This window comes from Poecilia formosa, unplaced genomic scaffold (genome assembly GCF_000485575.1).
Source record: "Poecilia formosa unplaced genomic scaffold, Poecilia_formosa-5.1.2 Scaffold93, whole genome shotgun sequence".
Classification (NCBI taxonomy): domain Eukaryota; kingdom Metazoa; phylum Chordata; class Actinopteri; order Cyprinodontiformes; family Poeciliidae; genus Poecilia; species Poecilia formosa.
The window spans coordinates 2,073,683-2,090,096 of record NW_006800032.1 but is presented as its reverse complement, the minus strand read 5'-3'; the positions used below and the strand labels follow the sequence as shown (position 1 = coordinate 2,090,096).

The following is a 16,414-nucleotide window of genomic DNA, read 5'->3' as shown; positions in this document are numbered from 1 at the left end:
AAAACAGCAAAATGCTTGTGGCTAATCGATAGCCAACGAAGCCCAAGGTGAAGCTGGATGGAGGTGAGGATAATAATGCTGTAACATTAGCCCGTGTTACAGCATTATTATCAGTCCTACAATAAGTACCAGTGTTAATGAACATACAAACCCTGCCACGTTTGCATTACACAGCTTTCTGACAGGGCTGTTCTCATAATCTTTAAAGGCCTTTTTAAATTCCTCCCGAAGCAGCTCGATCATCTTGCCAATGACATTTTCATCCTTTTTGGTAAAAAAATTCTCTAATTCTGAGCTGCTGTGTGTTTTTTTAAGCTCATTGAGCACATTCCTGGCCATATGTTTCTGCTTTTTGGGAGTTGCAGAAAATTTCTTTGGTATGTTGATCCCTTTTATCACACTGTCTGTGATTTTGTTGATTAAAGCGATTTCTTCTTTGCCGAGCTGATCAAAATCTTTTAAAATCCCGTTTTCAATCATCATCCTAAGCGTTACATTTAGTGCCAACAGCTTCCGCTGTTGTCTTTCACGTACCTTCTCCATAGGATCAGCAACTTCGGGAATGTTAAAAAATATCTTTTTTATATTCATTTCTTCTTTAAATGTCTGCAAAAAACAATTCTACGCTTTTGACTCTAAGAACTCTCAGAACTTTTGTTTGTGAAGAGTCATTGAAGGAGACAGTAACTCAAAAGGTATCAAAGTCTTTGATATGTCATTCAGTTACGTCCTGTTTGTGACGTCATAGGGCATATACCTTGTCAAGTTTCCTGTTTGTTTTCCGACCAAGTTTTGGCCGGGAAACTAAAGTATTTTTCCCGCCGCGCTCCCGTATTAGTATTGTTAAGTAAAGTTCCCGCATTATAATAATTTAAAATAATTTCTGTGCCTCTCCAAGCGGAATTGTCATTGAAAGTATGTTTGCACCATTTTCAAAGGCACTTTTCTCAGAGGGCGCTGTATTGACAGGTCTTGACCACTAGGGGGGGGATATATAATACAAGATGTGCAGACTGTCAGTTTCCCTTCATAGCAGTTTCACTATCAGCTGAATCAAACTAGGACTGAAGTTAAAACAAAAAAAAAACAATAATTAATTTTCTAAAAAGGAAACAAAAACATTGAATCCTCATGAGCAGACTGAAATTGTTGATAATTGACAGCATGAGGAGAAGTTAAATACAGCTTTGTTGTAATTGAAGAAAATAAATTACATGATTAATTTGAACTTAATTTTAATATTGTTTCAAGTACTTATATAACAGTAAATTATAATTCCCTTATATATAATATTAATGAATATGTAGAATGGGCTATTTAAAAAGTAGTTTAACAAAAAATGTTTAAATAAAATAGCATCTCAGCTAATTTCAAATTTTTTGATATAAGTTTCAATGAAGTTATCAATAATATTTGTACCTAAAGTTTCAACTAGTTAAACAGGGATTAGTTGGACTAACAGCTTTCTTCCTCTGAGAATTGCTGCGTGTTTTACCGCAACAGTTTTTTCACAGGACTGCCTAAAAAGTAAATCTTTCCGCTGGTTTATAACGATGCTACCTGCATGGTCACTAAAAATAGCAAAGTAAAGCATATCACACTAGTTTGAAAGTGCCTTCCCTGTAACTTACAGATTTAAAAGTACATTGTTAGTTGATAAATCACTGAATTTCCAAGCACCAAAATACTTTACAGAGCTGTTGTGATCTGGTTCAAGTTTACTCTGCATCCCGAAAGTCAGAGTCATGGAGGTGCAACATTCAGTTTCTATGATCCAGTAACCAAGAACAAATTTGAAGACTGCAAATAAAGCTATAAATAGTTCATTCCAATCAAATTTAAAAATCCATTTGGTTAGAGTTGGGTCCAAGTAATATCAATCGAAATATTAATTTTTTGACTTTGAATTGCCTCATTGGTGAAACATGCTTACAAATAAACTTGGCTTTCCTTAGAAAATCAGTGATATTATACACTTATACTGCAGGTAAGATAACAATTGGTGACAATATCACTGAACCTCACTCAACAAAAATCCAAACTAAACCACTTAATATCATGAGTGTGCCTAAACATGGCAGAAGAAGCTATTTAGGCTCTACCTACAAGAAACAACATGCCAGAAGAGGAGTATTTGAAATTAAATTCAGTGCATCTGTTTATTGTAAGTTTTTATAAAAACTAAACAAAACAAAAAAAACACATGTTAAAATTCTTTAACCAGGGCCTCTAATTGCATATTCCTTAAATTATTGTTAATTTTAAACATTATTTACAGCATGCATTTTTTTTTTATTGATTTGGTGTCCTTGGTGCTATGGGATGAGATGGTGGTTGAGCAAGTTCATATAAAATGTATCAAACAGCACGAAGAAGGAGGAGACAATGAACTTGTGCTGAAGTCTGGGCTGGAGGAAGGGTTTGGACTGAGAGGAAGGATGTGTGTGTGGTTGAGAGAAGGACGTCATGGTATGGAAAAGACAGTAGCAGAGTAAATAGAGTGGGTGTGTTGGAGAGTCAGGGATGTTGGTACAAAAGCTCCCCCTCTCACCTATGTGGTCCCGTATCTTGTGGGTGGGTTTTTTAAAAAGGGTTGCAAGAGTGTGTATTCAAAGGACAAAAAGGAGAGTGTTTTGGTGACCTTGAGGCGCAGAGGACTGATAACTAAACTTGATGGCTTGCTGAATAGTTCATTCGATTCAGCTGTTGCAGCTAAAACACGAAAAACAGTAGATCTCAAGGAGAGCTGATTTATGTAAGCAGATAACCTTTAAAATAATTCAGAGGACATGCTTAGCAGACTGCAACGGTACTAAACAGCAATAAGGTCTTTGTGAAGACTCCTATTCGACACATACACCAGGTCCAGGGACAAAACTGAAACACGGATTTCGTAATTTACTCCCTGTGCTTTGAGAATTTTAAAACTCTGACACTTTCTCACGCATGTCTCCTGCAATGAGTAGCAGGCAAATACAATGGGTACAGAGGGCTGCTTGAGGTCAGTAGTAGAAAGGACATCCTGCTCTCTGGAGCTGTTGCCATATTGATTTCTGTCTTGACTTGTATGTTAGCAGGTAAAAAAGCAAGTCACAATACAAGGGTCAAACTATGATCAAATGAAATACGTGTAGTTTTTTTCTCACATATTTGTAACGGGACAAATATGTATTGCTTTTAATGCAACCCATTTTACACAGTGTGTGGGTGAAAAATGTAGAATTTACAATGGGTCTTTTTTTTTTCTTTATTCTTTTCAAGACAGAATCTCTGGATATGATCACACACAACACCTTGTAGCACCATGGGAAGGAAAATGGCTAAATGGGCACAACTTGGACCTTCTCCCTTTTGGGTATACTCAGCGGTTTAGACATTAATAGCTATGTGGGGATGTATTTTAAGGCGATAGCAAATTTACACTGCTACAGAAGTTGCACATTGACAACTTTATATCATTTCACAGTGTAATGTCTTCATTGTTGTCCCGAAAACAGACATAATAACAAAAAATGTGAGGCATGTACTCACTTTTGTGTCATACTGTAAATACCTTGCCGGACCAATGAAAGAAAAAAGCTGTTCAGTTTACTTAATTTCATTTTGTACATCCGTCCCACACAATGCAAATAAGTAGAACAGACATATTTTCCCTCCCTCCTTCAAATACTTAAAGCTTGTCAAATCAACATATTTTATTTACATGAGATTACTTGAAAATATTAAGTTGAAACTACAAACATTTTATCTCTTACCATAATGTAAATATGTTATGTATTATCAATAACTTTTTTTACACTGTTATAATGAATAACACCAGCTTATTTTTCATTGCCAGTGTTACTCAGTGAAATTGTGTTGTGTAAACACGATTCTATCATGTTAATGGATAAGTAGGATTTACAGCTTTAAATCCTACTTAATTTTTTCAAGTTATCTATATAACTTTCTAATGTAAGAAGTTAAATAAAAAAGAAACAGATCTTTGACAAGAAAGACAAAGAGTTCAAGTGCTGCTGAACAATTGAACTTTATTTAAATGAACATTACTAAATCACACCATTTTGTATTTAGCATTTTTTACGTTTAAGACACAGAGCATTTTTAAATTGAGTCTTACCTGAAATACAATTTTTATGAACAAACATGTTATTTAGGAAATGAAATATCAAGTTTTGATATATTAATATTTAAGATATAAAATGGATATTAAAATATAACAGTTAAGCTTTATAAAACATATTTAACATGGTATAGAATAGTATTTCAGATTTTAACAATGTTTTTGAACATGTAACATGACATTAAAGCTGCAGTATGCAAGTAAGCAAATTGTTGTTTAAAGGTTAATCTGGAACATATTTGTACAAGAGATACACAAGATTATGTAGAAAAGTAAGTCAGATTTCAATAACACTATTTGACAGGGTGCCCATATGACTGACATGAGATAATATGTAAAATAATTTTTTTTATAAAAGTTACATTTGGCAGCATACATGCTCAAAAAAGTTGAACATGTATGATGCTGATGCTTTTCTAAATCATTTTATCTTTTATAGAGATATGTTAAAAGTCAACCATTAAGCTGCTGTATGTTCCACTGAGAAAAAAAGTTGTGTTTTTTTTTTTGTTTAAACTATCACTATATTATTACATTACAAACAATAAAACATCAGACAGAAAATTGGTGAAAAAAACTGAGCCTCGTCTTATACAGACACAACGTACTGATAGTTCTAACCAATATGTAAAAAGAAAGTTATAAAAGTTACGTACTGCAGCATTAATTTCATATTAATACATGTTCAAACACAGTTTGTAGAAATCTGGCTAAGACTTTATTTGACGGGGGTGCACAAGACTGACATGACACTGTCATGAACATAAAAGAGTCTTTATGAATGTTGTTATGAAGTGTCATTTGGTAAATAATGACACTTTTAATGCAAAGTTGCTCCAAAAGTTGCATTAAAGTGTCATTATTTACCAAATGACACTTCATAGCAGTCATAGACATTCGTAAAGACTCCTTCCTGTTCATGACAGATGCTATGCCAGGTTTATGATAGGTTTCTATCAACTGTATTGAACATGTACATGCTGCCAAATGTAACTTTTGTGACGATTCTTTTGTACATATTTGTTAAAATTATTATGTCAAGTCCGTATAACACAGCTTAATTTTTTTATATCATCAATCTCATGTTTTACTGTTTACTATGCAATATCATAGTGACAGTTTAAACAAATATGTGAAAAACCTATTGCTTATAAATAGCAACTTAATAGTTGACCTTGAACATATTTCTGCAGTTAGTCATTAAAAAATAATACATTTGTGTCCTCCAATGAAGAATATAACAGTCGAAAACACTCTGATTTAAGTGAGTTTTTGCGTGCCAGAGGAGTCCCCGAAGCTTCCATTGCACTAATGGAAGAACAAAAGGTGAGTAAATCAAATGAGATAGTTTGGTCTCTAAATACGAACGTTTATGGCTAGTTGTTAGCATGTTTGTTAGCTTACGGAATAAGCGTGATTTACAATGTTAAATCACACAGCTGATTAAAGGATGTAACAGCTGTTGATTGCTGGAATTGTCCCGTAAGTGTTTGATGCGAGACATCGACTCACTGATCCACACCACCAGGACCTACAGCACTGACACTGGGATGTCATTCGGACTAGAGAAGTGTGGTCTTCTGGTCACAAAGAGAGGGAAGGTCATCCACACAGAAGGGGTCTCACACCCAGAAGGAACAACAGCAGACATAGAGGACAGTTACAAGTACCTGGGAATACCACAAGCAAATGGCAACCTCGATGAGGTCACAAGGAAAGGAGCCACAGCCAAATACCTCCAACGAATAAGGCAAGTCCTGAGAAGCCAGCTCAATGGCAAGAACAAGATCCATGCAATAAACAGCTACACCTTACCAGTAATCAGAGACCCTGCAGGAATAACTAGCTGGCCAAAGGAGGAGATAAAGACCACGGATGTTAAAACACTCTGAAACTACTAATCATGCATGGAGGGTTCCACCCCAAATCCAGCACTCTGACTAAACACGAGTCACAAGGAAGGTAAATAAGGCAGGTGATTCCTTGAGTTTTCTAAATTGAGGGAAAAAACCTTTTTGGAATCCTAAAGACCTTTATTGGAAATAAAAGCCCCTCTTAGAGGATTAAGAGGCAGAGCGACCACAAAGCTGATTTGTTGGATTCTGTGAAGACGTTTGCAGTCTACAGAGGAAATCCCACCCAGTTCTAGAAGAACGGGTCTAAGTGGTTCCAGCACGCAATCTCCTCCTCAGGGTGAATTGATTGGAATTAAATGCTGAACATAAATCTTTTGTTGATAAGTTACAGGCCTTACTATGTTTAATTTTTCTTTCATGTGTTTGAATAAATAAATTTAAAAGGATTTTCTTAAAAGGATCAATCAATTAATTCATTTTATTTATAAGGGACCCTTTCATACTAAAAGCAGCTCTAAGTATCATGAAGTTGAGGTGGTGAGAGAAAACGCAGACGAAGTCCAGGGTGTTTATCTTGGGCCCCCTGACAAAAAATTTGTTTGGGCCCCCTGCACAGTTGCTGTTACAATTTTTTGAGTGTATTTGACCCATAAAAAGCGTCACAATTTTAAAGGCTTGCATTTGCCTTGCTTTCTTTGGTTCAATACTGATAATTAGCACAATATTTACTGCTCATGAATTTAACATCCAACAGTCCACGACCAGTATGCAAGTAGGTTGCTTACATTTTTTCTATTGGTTTTAGATACTGAAATGTCTCTCCATGAGCAACAGTCAAAGGGAACGTGCAACTACACATAAAGCAATCCAGACTTATCAAGAAATGCTATGTAGTTGCTTTTTATTCAAGCTGCAGTACATAACGTTAATAAAAAATATGTTTTCTCCATATTTGTTAAAGTTGTCATGATGTTGTTACAGTTTGTTATGAGACAGACAATCTGTGTAAACAATCAATCTCCTCCATCTCCATCCTGAATTACTATTACTGGTTAAAGTAACGCACTGTTTTGACCAAAACAACCAATCAGAACTAGTAGGAGGGTCTTGGTGCTGTCAATCATCCTCATTCACTCACTGCTAAACGTGCTAATGGTGGAGAAACAACTTATCATTACAAGAAACCCTTTATCTGCCGTCATTATGTTCTGTGAATGTTCAGTTTAGTTATTTTTACTGCTAAAAACAATCTTTGAAAATACAATATGATTAATTTTGACAGGACCCCGATTTTTTAAAATTTTATTTCTATGAACAATATATAAATAATTAAATTGTGGACGGCCCCCTGCTGGTCATGGCCCCTAGAATTGTCATCACTTTTCACCCCTTTACCGCGCTCCTGAGTAAAGGCATACATGACACATGAAAATATACTGAAGACGAATAACTCACCTTTAAAGAAGCTCTGCTTCTTCCGATGTGCAAGTCCACAAACTTTCTGGAAGCTTCCCGCACCTTCCCACGCACCGCTGAGCTGAAGCATTCACTCCAGTGACAAAAATAGTCAAATCCAGTTTACTCAAAATAAAGTAGTCTTGTACTTTTCTCAGGCCAAACATGTACATTGCTCACATTACTTGAGTTGAATAAACAATTTAGTGACACTTGAGTAAAGCATAGAAACCTAATTTAAGTAAGAATAGGTATTGCCTTTTAGAGTGTTCTAAGCCAAAGGAAAAGACATCAAGAGGTAAAGACAAAGTGGGAGAATGTTGAGTGTCTACTTATTAACACTAACAATTTTCTGACTCAGTATCATTGATATTATAGATTTCAACATATTTGTCTGTTTAACCCCACAGTTGAATCCAGCATGATATCAGTTCTATAAAATTCACTAAAGAAATTTAAAGGGGCAGCATTATGTGTTTTCCAGGGACATTTTATGGCACAATCAAGTAACTATCTCCACTTCAGATGCTATAAAATTCTATATGTATCAAATATGACTAAAAATAAAATTTACTTCCTAATTTAATGCCTTGAAATTGGGCTTTTGTCTCTGTAAAAGCTCCTGATCTTTCTGAAACTTCACCTCCAGGAAGTCAGCACATCGCTCCTCTATCAACCCATCAACAACGTTTTTTTTTTGTTTTTGTTTTTTTACCAGTTTTGGACTGAGAAATTACATGTATAATGAGCTCAGATGATGCTTAGTTCCACCAGGTGTTTGCTAATTGCAGCTGACTAGTCTAAAGGACCTGAGTGGTGGAGTTGTGCTTTCTGAAGCGGTTGCCACTGGTGACTAAAGGATTTCTCAAACATGAAACAATCAAGCTAACATTCCAGGTATGATTTTGATGAGGGAATAAAAGAAAATAGGACGTAAAGCTAAAAATAAGTTGAATTTACATAACACTGCCCCTTTAAATAAGAATCTATTTGTCGCTGTACCTGTTAATACCCTCACTTCTTACACTGAAAAATAATTCTCATTTTCAAAGACATAAGGTTAGTAATCAGTGAACATGGCGATTCTGAGCGTACAGGACGATTTTTGCTTGTTGATGGCTTTTAGAAGTCAGCTGGAATAAATTAGAATTTGAAAAAAAAGAGGGTGTAGAGGGTCAAGGTAGGGTGTAAAAGAAGTTTATTTTTTAGGAAAGAAACGTTTTTTAGTATGTTTTCAGAAAGTAATAACTATTATTTCTTTCCATAATTAATAACAATATTTGGTAACCAATAAATATAAGATTAACCATGGTTTAAGTACATGGGGTACGAAGTTGTTTATTTTTAGGCCCGACATATAAGAAGAACGAAATGGCAACGAAATTGGGTTCGACATTGGGGAGCACGAGCGAATCGTCCATGGACAAAACGCACGTTCAGGTTTCCGTAATAAGTACTACATTTCCCAGGTTACCTAGCGGTCGGAGCTTGCGCAATGTGTTTTGCACGGCCCTGGCTCTTGGCAGTGTATGTTTGTTGTTGTTGTCATATTAGGAGAGTGAAAGAGGCATTTATTATCGGGGCCATAACCGTGAACGTGTCGCATGAGGTAAGGAAGATAATGGCGCTCTTTGTGTGCTCTGTCTATCTTCGCTCACCTCCAGAACTGTTGCCTCGAATATAAACAGCACAGTTTAAGCTACTCAGCGTGAACACTGAGCTAGCAGAGACACGAGCTAACAGCAACACTGGAACAACCCAGCGAAAGTCAAATATTAGGAGTTAGATGCTTCTTGTTAAAGAGTTCACACAAGGAGGCTGTTGACCGATCAAGTTAGAGGCGTTTTGGGAGGTCAGCGGGATCAACTTCTGCCTGAGTGACCCCAGTAAATTAAGCTAACTACCTGTAGTCAGCTGGCTAATGTTGACTCACACACAATAACCATAGCTGTATGTGTCTAAAATAAGCAGGTGTGCCTTGCTGTTGAGCTAGTTTAAGGAAAAGGAAAGTGCCATTATGGTTTTATAATATTTCCATGGATTAAATGCTTGAAGTTGTTGCTAATAAACAAAACAAAATCGGCATGAACGGATAAGAGGAATAGCTTTGTTTTCCTGAGTTCACAGGCAGAAGTTCCCCCCTCCCACCAGCTGAGAACAAAGGATCCTCTCAGAGTTGTTTGAACCTTAGGTCTCATAGTTAACTTTAGACTTCTAGTATTTTCTTTTAAAACTAAGAACAAGTCAGCATTTATGTGACTCCATGATATCTTAGAAAGTAGAATAAAATCTCTGTCAGATGTTTTAGTTAATGTAATGACTTTGGAAGGTAGTTTTTGTTCCAGAGTTATAATCACCATGTTATTATTAGTGATTCAGCACAAAATGGCTCCTAGAGAAACAAACATCTGTGGCATTTTACACAGGCTTTCGTTCCTTTCTTTTTTTCTAATAAATCTGAACTATAAAAATCTGAAGTGCCTGCACTTGTGTGAAAACGTAACATTGTTAAAGCCTAAGTTAAGTACATAAAGTAGGTCGAAAACATAAAACGGATCCCTCACTATTATTTTTTTATGTCTTTTATATATTTATTTGCATGAATTTCTGAGGAATGCGTTGAGTACTTAACAGTTTTTTTTGTTGTTGTCATTTTCTTGTGAATTTCGGCAGGTTAGTATATGAGCCCCACCCTGCCATGAGAGCGGACCACCAGGTCAGCAGCCCCCCCTCCTTCTGCAGTTGATGGATCTGCAGCTGGTCCAGAGATGACAGACAGCGTCAGGGCCTTCCTCCAGAATGTTGCGACGGTCAGCGCACACACGCAGCACACACTCATGAGACACGGCAGGATGATCATCACGATGCCGTCGTTTAGCTTGAATGCTTACCTAAGTGTATGACCTTCCTCAGCATCGGTGATATTTATACTTGAGTAGGAAGGAAGTGGAAAGAAGATCCAGTCCCTTATTGTGCTCTGTGCAACATAATAAAGGTGTGAATTTCTAAGTAAAAAAAACAAAACAAATTAATCAGAATAAGATCCAGCATCGAGCAAGAAAAGTCTTTACAGAAATTTATGTTCGAATGATCTGAACCCAGTGAAAAATGCATCTTTGGCAAAATGGCAAAAGAGTAATTTTTGCTTTCAGTGCAGCTAAGAGAGGCTCACGTAGATCCCCAGAAGTTACATAACCTTTTGACAAAAAAAAAAAAAACAGTAGAAAATTTTTTTAATCAAAGCATCTACTAAAAACAAGTGTTATTATTAGAGAGCCAACATTGTCTTGTTCTTAAAGGTTTTCAAATAAAGAAAAGCGTTAGACTTTTCCCATAGACAAATGTTGGGAAATGTTAATCCGTGAAATATAATTTACTGCCACTGAATAATTCAGAGTAAACTGAACTGAGAACCACAAGTAATAGAAACAGGGTAGAATTTCAGGAAGGTGTGTAAGTTTTACTAGTTGTACACGAGATGAGCATTTCTATGCATTTCTATGCTCATCTGCCAGCATAAGTTTTCAAGATAAAGCTTCTTACTTTCGCTAGAATCTTTATCATTTAAAACCATCAGTATGACTGCTAGACATCTGAGATAAGAGTTAAAGGCGTGTCTTTAACTCTTATCTCAGTGATGTTAATAAAGGTGCACTGACGCACCTTTATTACCATCTTTTTCGCCATCTGTGCGTCATTTATTAAATTCCCCTGCAGACCTGGTTTCTCTACACTCGCTCTTTATTTGTAGTAGTATCTCAGCAGGTGAGTCTAAAAATGTAATTAATCTCCCAACACTGAGAAAATTTGAGTGTTAAAATAAAAAGAACTTTCAACCACATACGTGTTTGTTTATTTTGGATTTGCCAGGGGATCAAGGACTCCATATTGGGGATCGGAACCATCTCCAAGCTGGATGCTCGCATCCAGCAGAAAAGGGACGAGCAGCGGAGAAGGAGGGCCAGCGGGGCCCTCGCACAGAGACGGGCACAGAGTGAGGAACGCAAACCGGACAAGTAGGTCGGAAACACCAGGTTCTGACGGAGGTCGGGCGGTTCCACACATCTGTTTGGATGTGAAAACATCTGTTTTCACATCAACACAGGTTACATCTGTTTATACTAGTATGTTGAATTCACGGCATGCTGCAAAAGATGTTTGGAAAAAAACAAGTCTGGAGTTTGGAACTTGATAGAGATGTTATCCAGGTCTGGAGCTGCACAACGTCAACCTGCAGTTGTCGTCACAACATTCACGAGTGTCGTATATCAATTCCGATGTTTTATTGTGAACGCAGCTCTGGGTTGTTGCTTCCATCACTAACAGGGCTGCTGTGTCAGAAACAAACACCTGAGTTACACGAGACACCAAAAGTGTCTCATGTAAAGACAGTAGAAAATACAGTTTTCAGATTTTCATTTTAAACTTCCTAATATATTTTTAGCCATATTTACACTATTGTACTCAAAAGCTCCAGCTTTCTTTTATTTTACCAATTTTATTTATTCTTGAAGGGGGGAGAAATGAAACTACTTAAGTGATCGGTTTAAAGTTAATAGACAAATTCCTCATTTAACTGATCTGTACTCAGCATAATAAACACTGACATAATTCAGAAAAGATTAAATATTTAACGTGCGTGAAACAGTGACTTTAAACGAATGAATGAGCGACGCAAATAATGTTCCAGCTCCGACTTATTGGAGAGGTAAAAATGTCAATGATGATTTCCACTCTGCTCTGACGCACCTTTATTAAAACTAAAATCGCCTTTACTATAAATAATCCTGACGGTTATAATTTGTCTTTAATCTTTCAGTGAGCCTAGAGTAGCCAGCAGGATATTTCAGTGCTGTGCCTGGAATGGAGGAGTGTTCTGGGTAAGCTGCTTCTCTGCTCTCTCTTCTCTTCTGAAGCTTCTTGGTTTACAATTGCTGTTTTTGTTTCTTTTTTTTTGTCAGGATGCAGTCAAATGTGATCCCTCACTGTGCTTTATCTCCTCAGCTCAGTCTGTTTCTCTTCTACCGGGTCTTCATCCCCCTGCTGCAGACCCTCACAGCAAAAATCATCGGTACGGGCAGCCGCTGGTAGTTGCGGAGCGGATTGTTGGGCTTGTTGTTGATGGAAGCTGTCTGTGCTCCAGGTGACCCCTCCCTCCACGGCAGCGTGTGGTCCTGGCTGGAGTTCATCCTGACCTCCGTCTTCAGCGCTCTGTGGGTTCTCCCTCTGTTCGTCCTTAGCAAGATAGTGAACGCCATCTGGTTCCAGGTCAGAGCCACAGACTGCAGTGTTCAAATAAAAAATGAAAAATAAAATAAAATAAAAAATAGTGGTGGGATTAGATTTAAAAATGTGGTAAATTGCAGGGTCTGTAATTAATCCTATTTTAATCTAAATCTATACATTGACAAAATAATCAACATTGGAGCTTAAGAAACCCTTTATGATGCCAAGTTATTGAATAGTAGACATATGAGATACACCACAAAGATTTTTGTGTTTTTAATCTTTTATTTTGGTTATCCAACCATCAGATTGGTTTTAACCAGTCCTAACCCGTTCAGCTTTCAAGCGTTTCAGGAACAATTGAAAGCTGAAACACTTTGATCATTTTTAACATGTTGAAGTTGATGGAGTTAATCAAAATTAACTGAAAAAAAAACAAAAAAATAAGCATAGATTCAATTATTGGTTCAATTAGATCAAGGTCAGGTCATCACAGCGACGTTGTCTCCAAAGGTCAGAGGTCAGCCTGTAGTCTTTTTTTTTTTTTTGCAGGACATCGCTGACCTAGCGTTTGAGGTGTCCGGCGTCAAAGCCCAGTCGTTCCCCAGCGTCAGTAAGATCATCGCCGACATGCTGTTCAACCTGCTGCTCCAGGCGCTCTTCCTCATTCAGGTAAAACGCTCTCCTCGCTTCCGGAAACCACATTCCTGCTCAAGCAAAGATACCAAAACACATGTCACATCCACGAACGGCACAATGAGTGAAAGCTGTGGTCCATCAGGGGATGATTGTCAGCCTGTTCCCCATCGACGCGATCGGACAGATGGTCAGTCTCCTCCACATGTCTCTGCTCTACTCCCTGTATTGCTTCGAGTATCGCTGGTTCAACCACGGTGAGACTACCCTTCGTTTTCCACTCTTGCAGTGAGTTGTGTGGATTTAAGAGGGGGCTCAAGCTAAAATGATCACTTCTGTCTGTCGAAGGCATCGAGATGCACCAACGACTGTCCAACATCGAGAGGAATTGGCCATATTACTTTGGCTTCGGTTTACCCATGGCTCTGCTGACCGCCATGCCCTCCTCGTACATCATCAGGTCAGCTGCAGAGTCAATTTCTTTTTTCTTAAATATAATGAAATTACACAAAACATAGTACTATCTCAAAAAGAATACCAGAAGTGGTTTCTAACTGATCTGTTTTTGCCCCCCTTTGTAGTGGCTGCTTGTTCTCCATCCTCTTTCCTCTGTTCATCATCAGTGCAAATGAAGCAAAAACACCAACAAAACTATAGTGAGTGTGTCAACTACTTTTAAAATGCATGGAAAGTCTTGAGCCAACCCTCATTCATCAGTTTTTTTTTGTTTTTACATATTTATTAAAACGGTTTTAAAATAACTGAAGTGACATGGTTAGTTGAACACAATGTGGGTGGAAAATACATAAATAATTATCCTAGCCGCCATCTTGTCTTCTGTTTCACTATACAAGGATGTGACACTTTTAAACTATATTAATTTCCGAATTGCCTTCTTGTTCTACTTCGTAGCAGCATGATTTTTTTAGCATCAATGTGGTTTTTGAAACTTTCATATCATGACAATCCTACTTCACCTTCAACTTCACAATTATGTATTTTTATTGTTCTGTCACAAGAAATCTCAATGAAATACAGTGAAGTTTGTGGTTGCAAGACGATAAAAACATGAAGCGTTTAAAAACATTTTGGCAAGTTGCTGTCCAATGTAAAAGTAGTACAAATTAGTGTTTCTTTTTTAAAGTGTTTTTTTTTAAAAACATTAGCTGCTTTTGCATTCGTTGTCACACCTAGTTTATGACATTACCCAAAAGCTCTGGCGGTTTTTGGTTAAAATGTACAGAAATGAGGCGCAGCTCCAGACTTTCCTGTGACGCCGTCGGTAAACCCAATGCGTCTCTGATAACGTGCGTTCCCTCCCAGTCACTTCCAGCTGCGGCTCTTCTCTCTGGTCGTGCTGATCAGCAACAAGCTTTTCCACAAGACCGTCCACCTGCAGTCGTCTCTGACGCCGTCGCCCTCGTCCGAGAAGCTGGCCTCGCCCCACACCTCCCCGAACCGCCACAGACTGCTGCAGCACAGCCAGTGATGGAGCCACGCCGAGCACGGAACGATGTCGACCAACGTTTGGCGTCAGCCGGTGTCGATTCCTCCAGAAGGGTTGACCTCGAAGAAGGCGACATGCAACGCAAGATGAAGGGTTTATGTAGATTATCCAATCTTCGGCGGCTGGGTTCGGTTTTAATCCGCGCCAGGCACATTTTGACTCACATTTCTCTCTTAACACGTTATAGGAATATATACAGCTGTAACTTTATTTTGGTTTGGTCTTCTTTCCGCATAGGTTTTTCTTTTCTTTCTTTCTTTTTTTTTTGTTTGTATAATGTGCCATTTGAGTGATGCTTCGTAAAAAATACAGCACAAGAGACCATATAGTTTTAATCTTAAGCAAATATACCTTAATTAGACTTTTTCTCTCTTTGCAGGAGCATTGAGAAGAAACGGCACATTTAGGTTCCACCTGCAGCATATTGCTTAGTGCCGAGTCTTGCACATGGATGTCGATGTCTGACGAGTTTCATAAACAAATCCTTTAAAGGGAGTGTTCTTCTTTTTTGTTTTACCTTCCTACATTGCAATCTCAGATCAATTCAGGCAGCACCATGTTGCTGTTGATTGACTTTTATAAGAAATGGCCACTCTTTTGTTTTTTGGCTTCTCTTCCCCCGGAAGACCACCACTATCTGTAATATATGTAGTGACACCAGTGGGTGAAGGGTTCACCCCACTCCTTTAATGGTTGTGCGTCATTGGCTGGTCATAGTGAGACAACACTGCCAAAACACTGCAGTTTTGTTTTCTTTTCCACTTTAGGCACAACCATGTGAAGCTCTATAATAAAGAGGCCTTTCTTTAGAGAAACCAAGTAGGTGATCACCCTCACTTAGCTAAACCTATCCTACCCAGAAAGCTGATGTCATTATACCTAATCTGCAACTATAAATTTTTTTTTTATTATGGTGTACATAATAAAAAAACGCGTCTGAAGAAACGAGGGCGTCGTTTCTTCAGACGCCCTTGTTCACTCTGTAGTCTTTTCTCTTTCATTTATCAAAAGCTCATGGCTGTGGATAGGGGCAATGATTTTTGAAAAAGTGTGCAATTCTGACAGGAGCATAAGTGTTAGTGATTTTATTGTTGTCGTTTATTTTTCTTTTTGTAAAAGCAACATTTAATTTCAATAAAATTTGGTCAGTATTCAATGTTTGAAACGTGTCTGGTGATTATTTCTGCTTTTGTGTGATTTGAATTGTGAAGTGAAATGTGCTGCTGTTGCAGTTTGCATTTATTTTATCCCTGCTGCTGCCAGACGTTTCTGGCCAGACCTTTCCAAAAACAAGATTCTACTGGCACAAATAAGGCAACTGAGATATTCAAAGTAAATCCATTTGTATTTTTCATCCAGTTTTTTTTTTTTTTTTAAATCAAATTCCTCCTTTGTGTACTTCTGCTCTCTAGCTGCTGCATATCAGAAAAGTGCATGTATTTCAGGAACCAAAACACATGTCAGTGGTCAAGAATTTTCTATGGTTATTTCAAACCATGTGATTAGCCATCTGACTGACATGTTATTAATTATGAAATTTCAATAATGTTTTATGGAGCATCACCAATAATTGTTAGGTGAAGATGAGTCCAGCTTGCCCAGCCTTGTTCA

At 37.6% G+C, this 16,414-nt stretch overlaps 1 protein-coding gene and 1 long non-coding RNA gene across 2 annotated transcripts; one reads left to right on the top strand and one right to left on the bottom strand.

Moving 5' to 3' along the window:
• Nucleotides 1–8,916: 8,916 nt before the first annotated feature.
• On the top strand, nucleotides 8,917–15,963 carry ei24 (EI24 autophagy associated transmembrane protein). The gene is made up of 11 exons (XM_007558016.2): nucleotides 8,917–9,043; nucleotides 10,108–10,244; nucleotides 11,305–11,450; nucleotides 12,254–12,314; nucleotides 12,439–12,505; nucleotides 12,578–12,702; nucleotides 13,213–13,332; nucleotides 13,442–13,553; nucleotides 13,645–13,756; nucleotides 13,878–13,952; nucleotides 14,620–15,963. Exons 2-11 carry the CDS (start codon nucleotides 10,203–10,205, stop codon nucleotides 14,783–14,785), a joined length of 1,026 nt encoding a protein of 341 aa, XP_007558078.1. The 5' UTR covers nucleotides 8,917–9,043; nucleotides 10,108–10,202; the 3' UTR covers nucleotides 14,786–15,963.
• On the bottom strand, nucleotides 10,766–11,298 carry LOC107836863 (uncharacterized). The gene is made up of 2 exons (XR_001662836.1): nucleotides 11,107–11,298; nucleotides 10,766–11,051 (listed from the first exon to the last, which is right to left on the bottom strand). It is a non-coding gene; the product is annotated as an uncharacterized LOC107836863 (long non-coding RNA).
• Nucleotides 15,964–16,414: the final 451 nt, after the last annotated feature.

What these genes read in the sequence shown, in the direction of transcription:
- ei24 (XM_007558016.2), top strand. Translation starts at nt 10,203, where the DNA reads ATGACAGACAGCGTCAGGGCCTTCCTCCAGAATGTTGCGACG. An exon ending in GGAATGGAGGAGTGTTCTGG is followed by an intron (nt 12,315 to 12,438) that starts GTAAGCTGCTTC and finishes TTATCTCCTCAG; the next exon opens with CTCAGTCTGTTTCTCTTCTA. An exon ending in AAAACACCAACAAAACTATA is followed by an intron (nt 13,953 to 14,619) that starts GTGAGTGTGTCA and finishes GTTCCCTCCCAG; the next exon opens with TCACTTCCAGCTGCGGCTCT.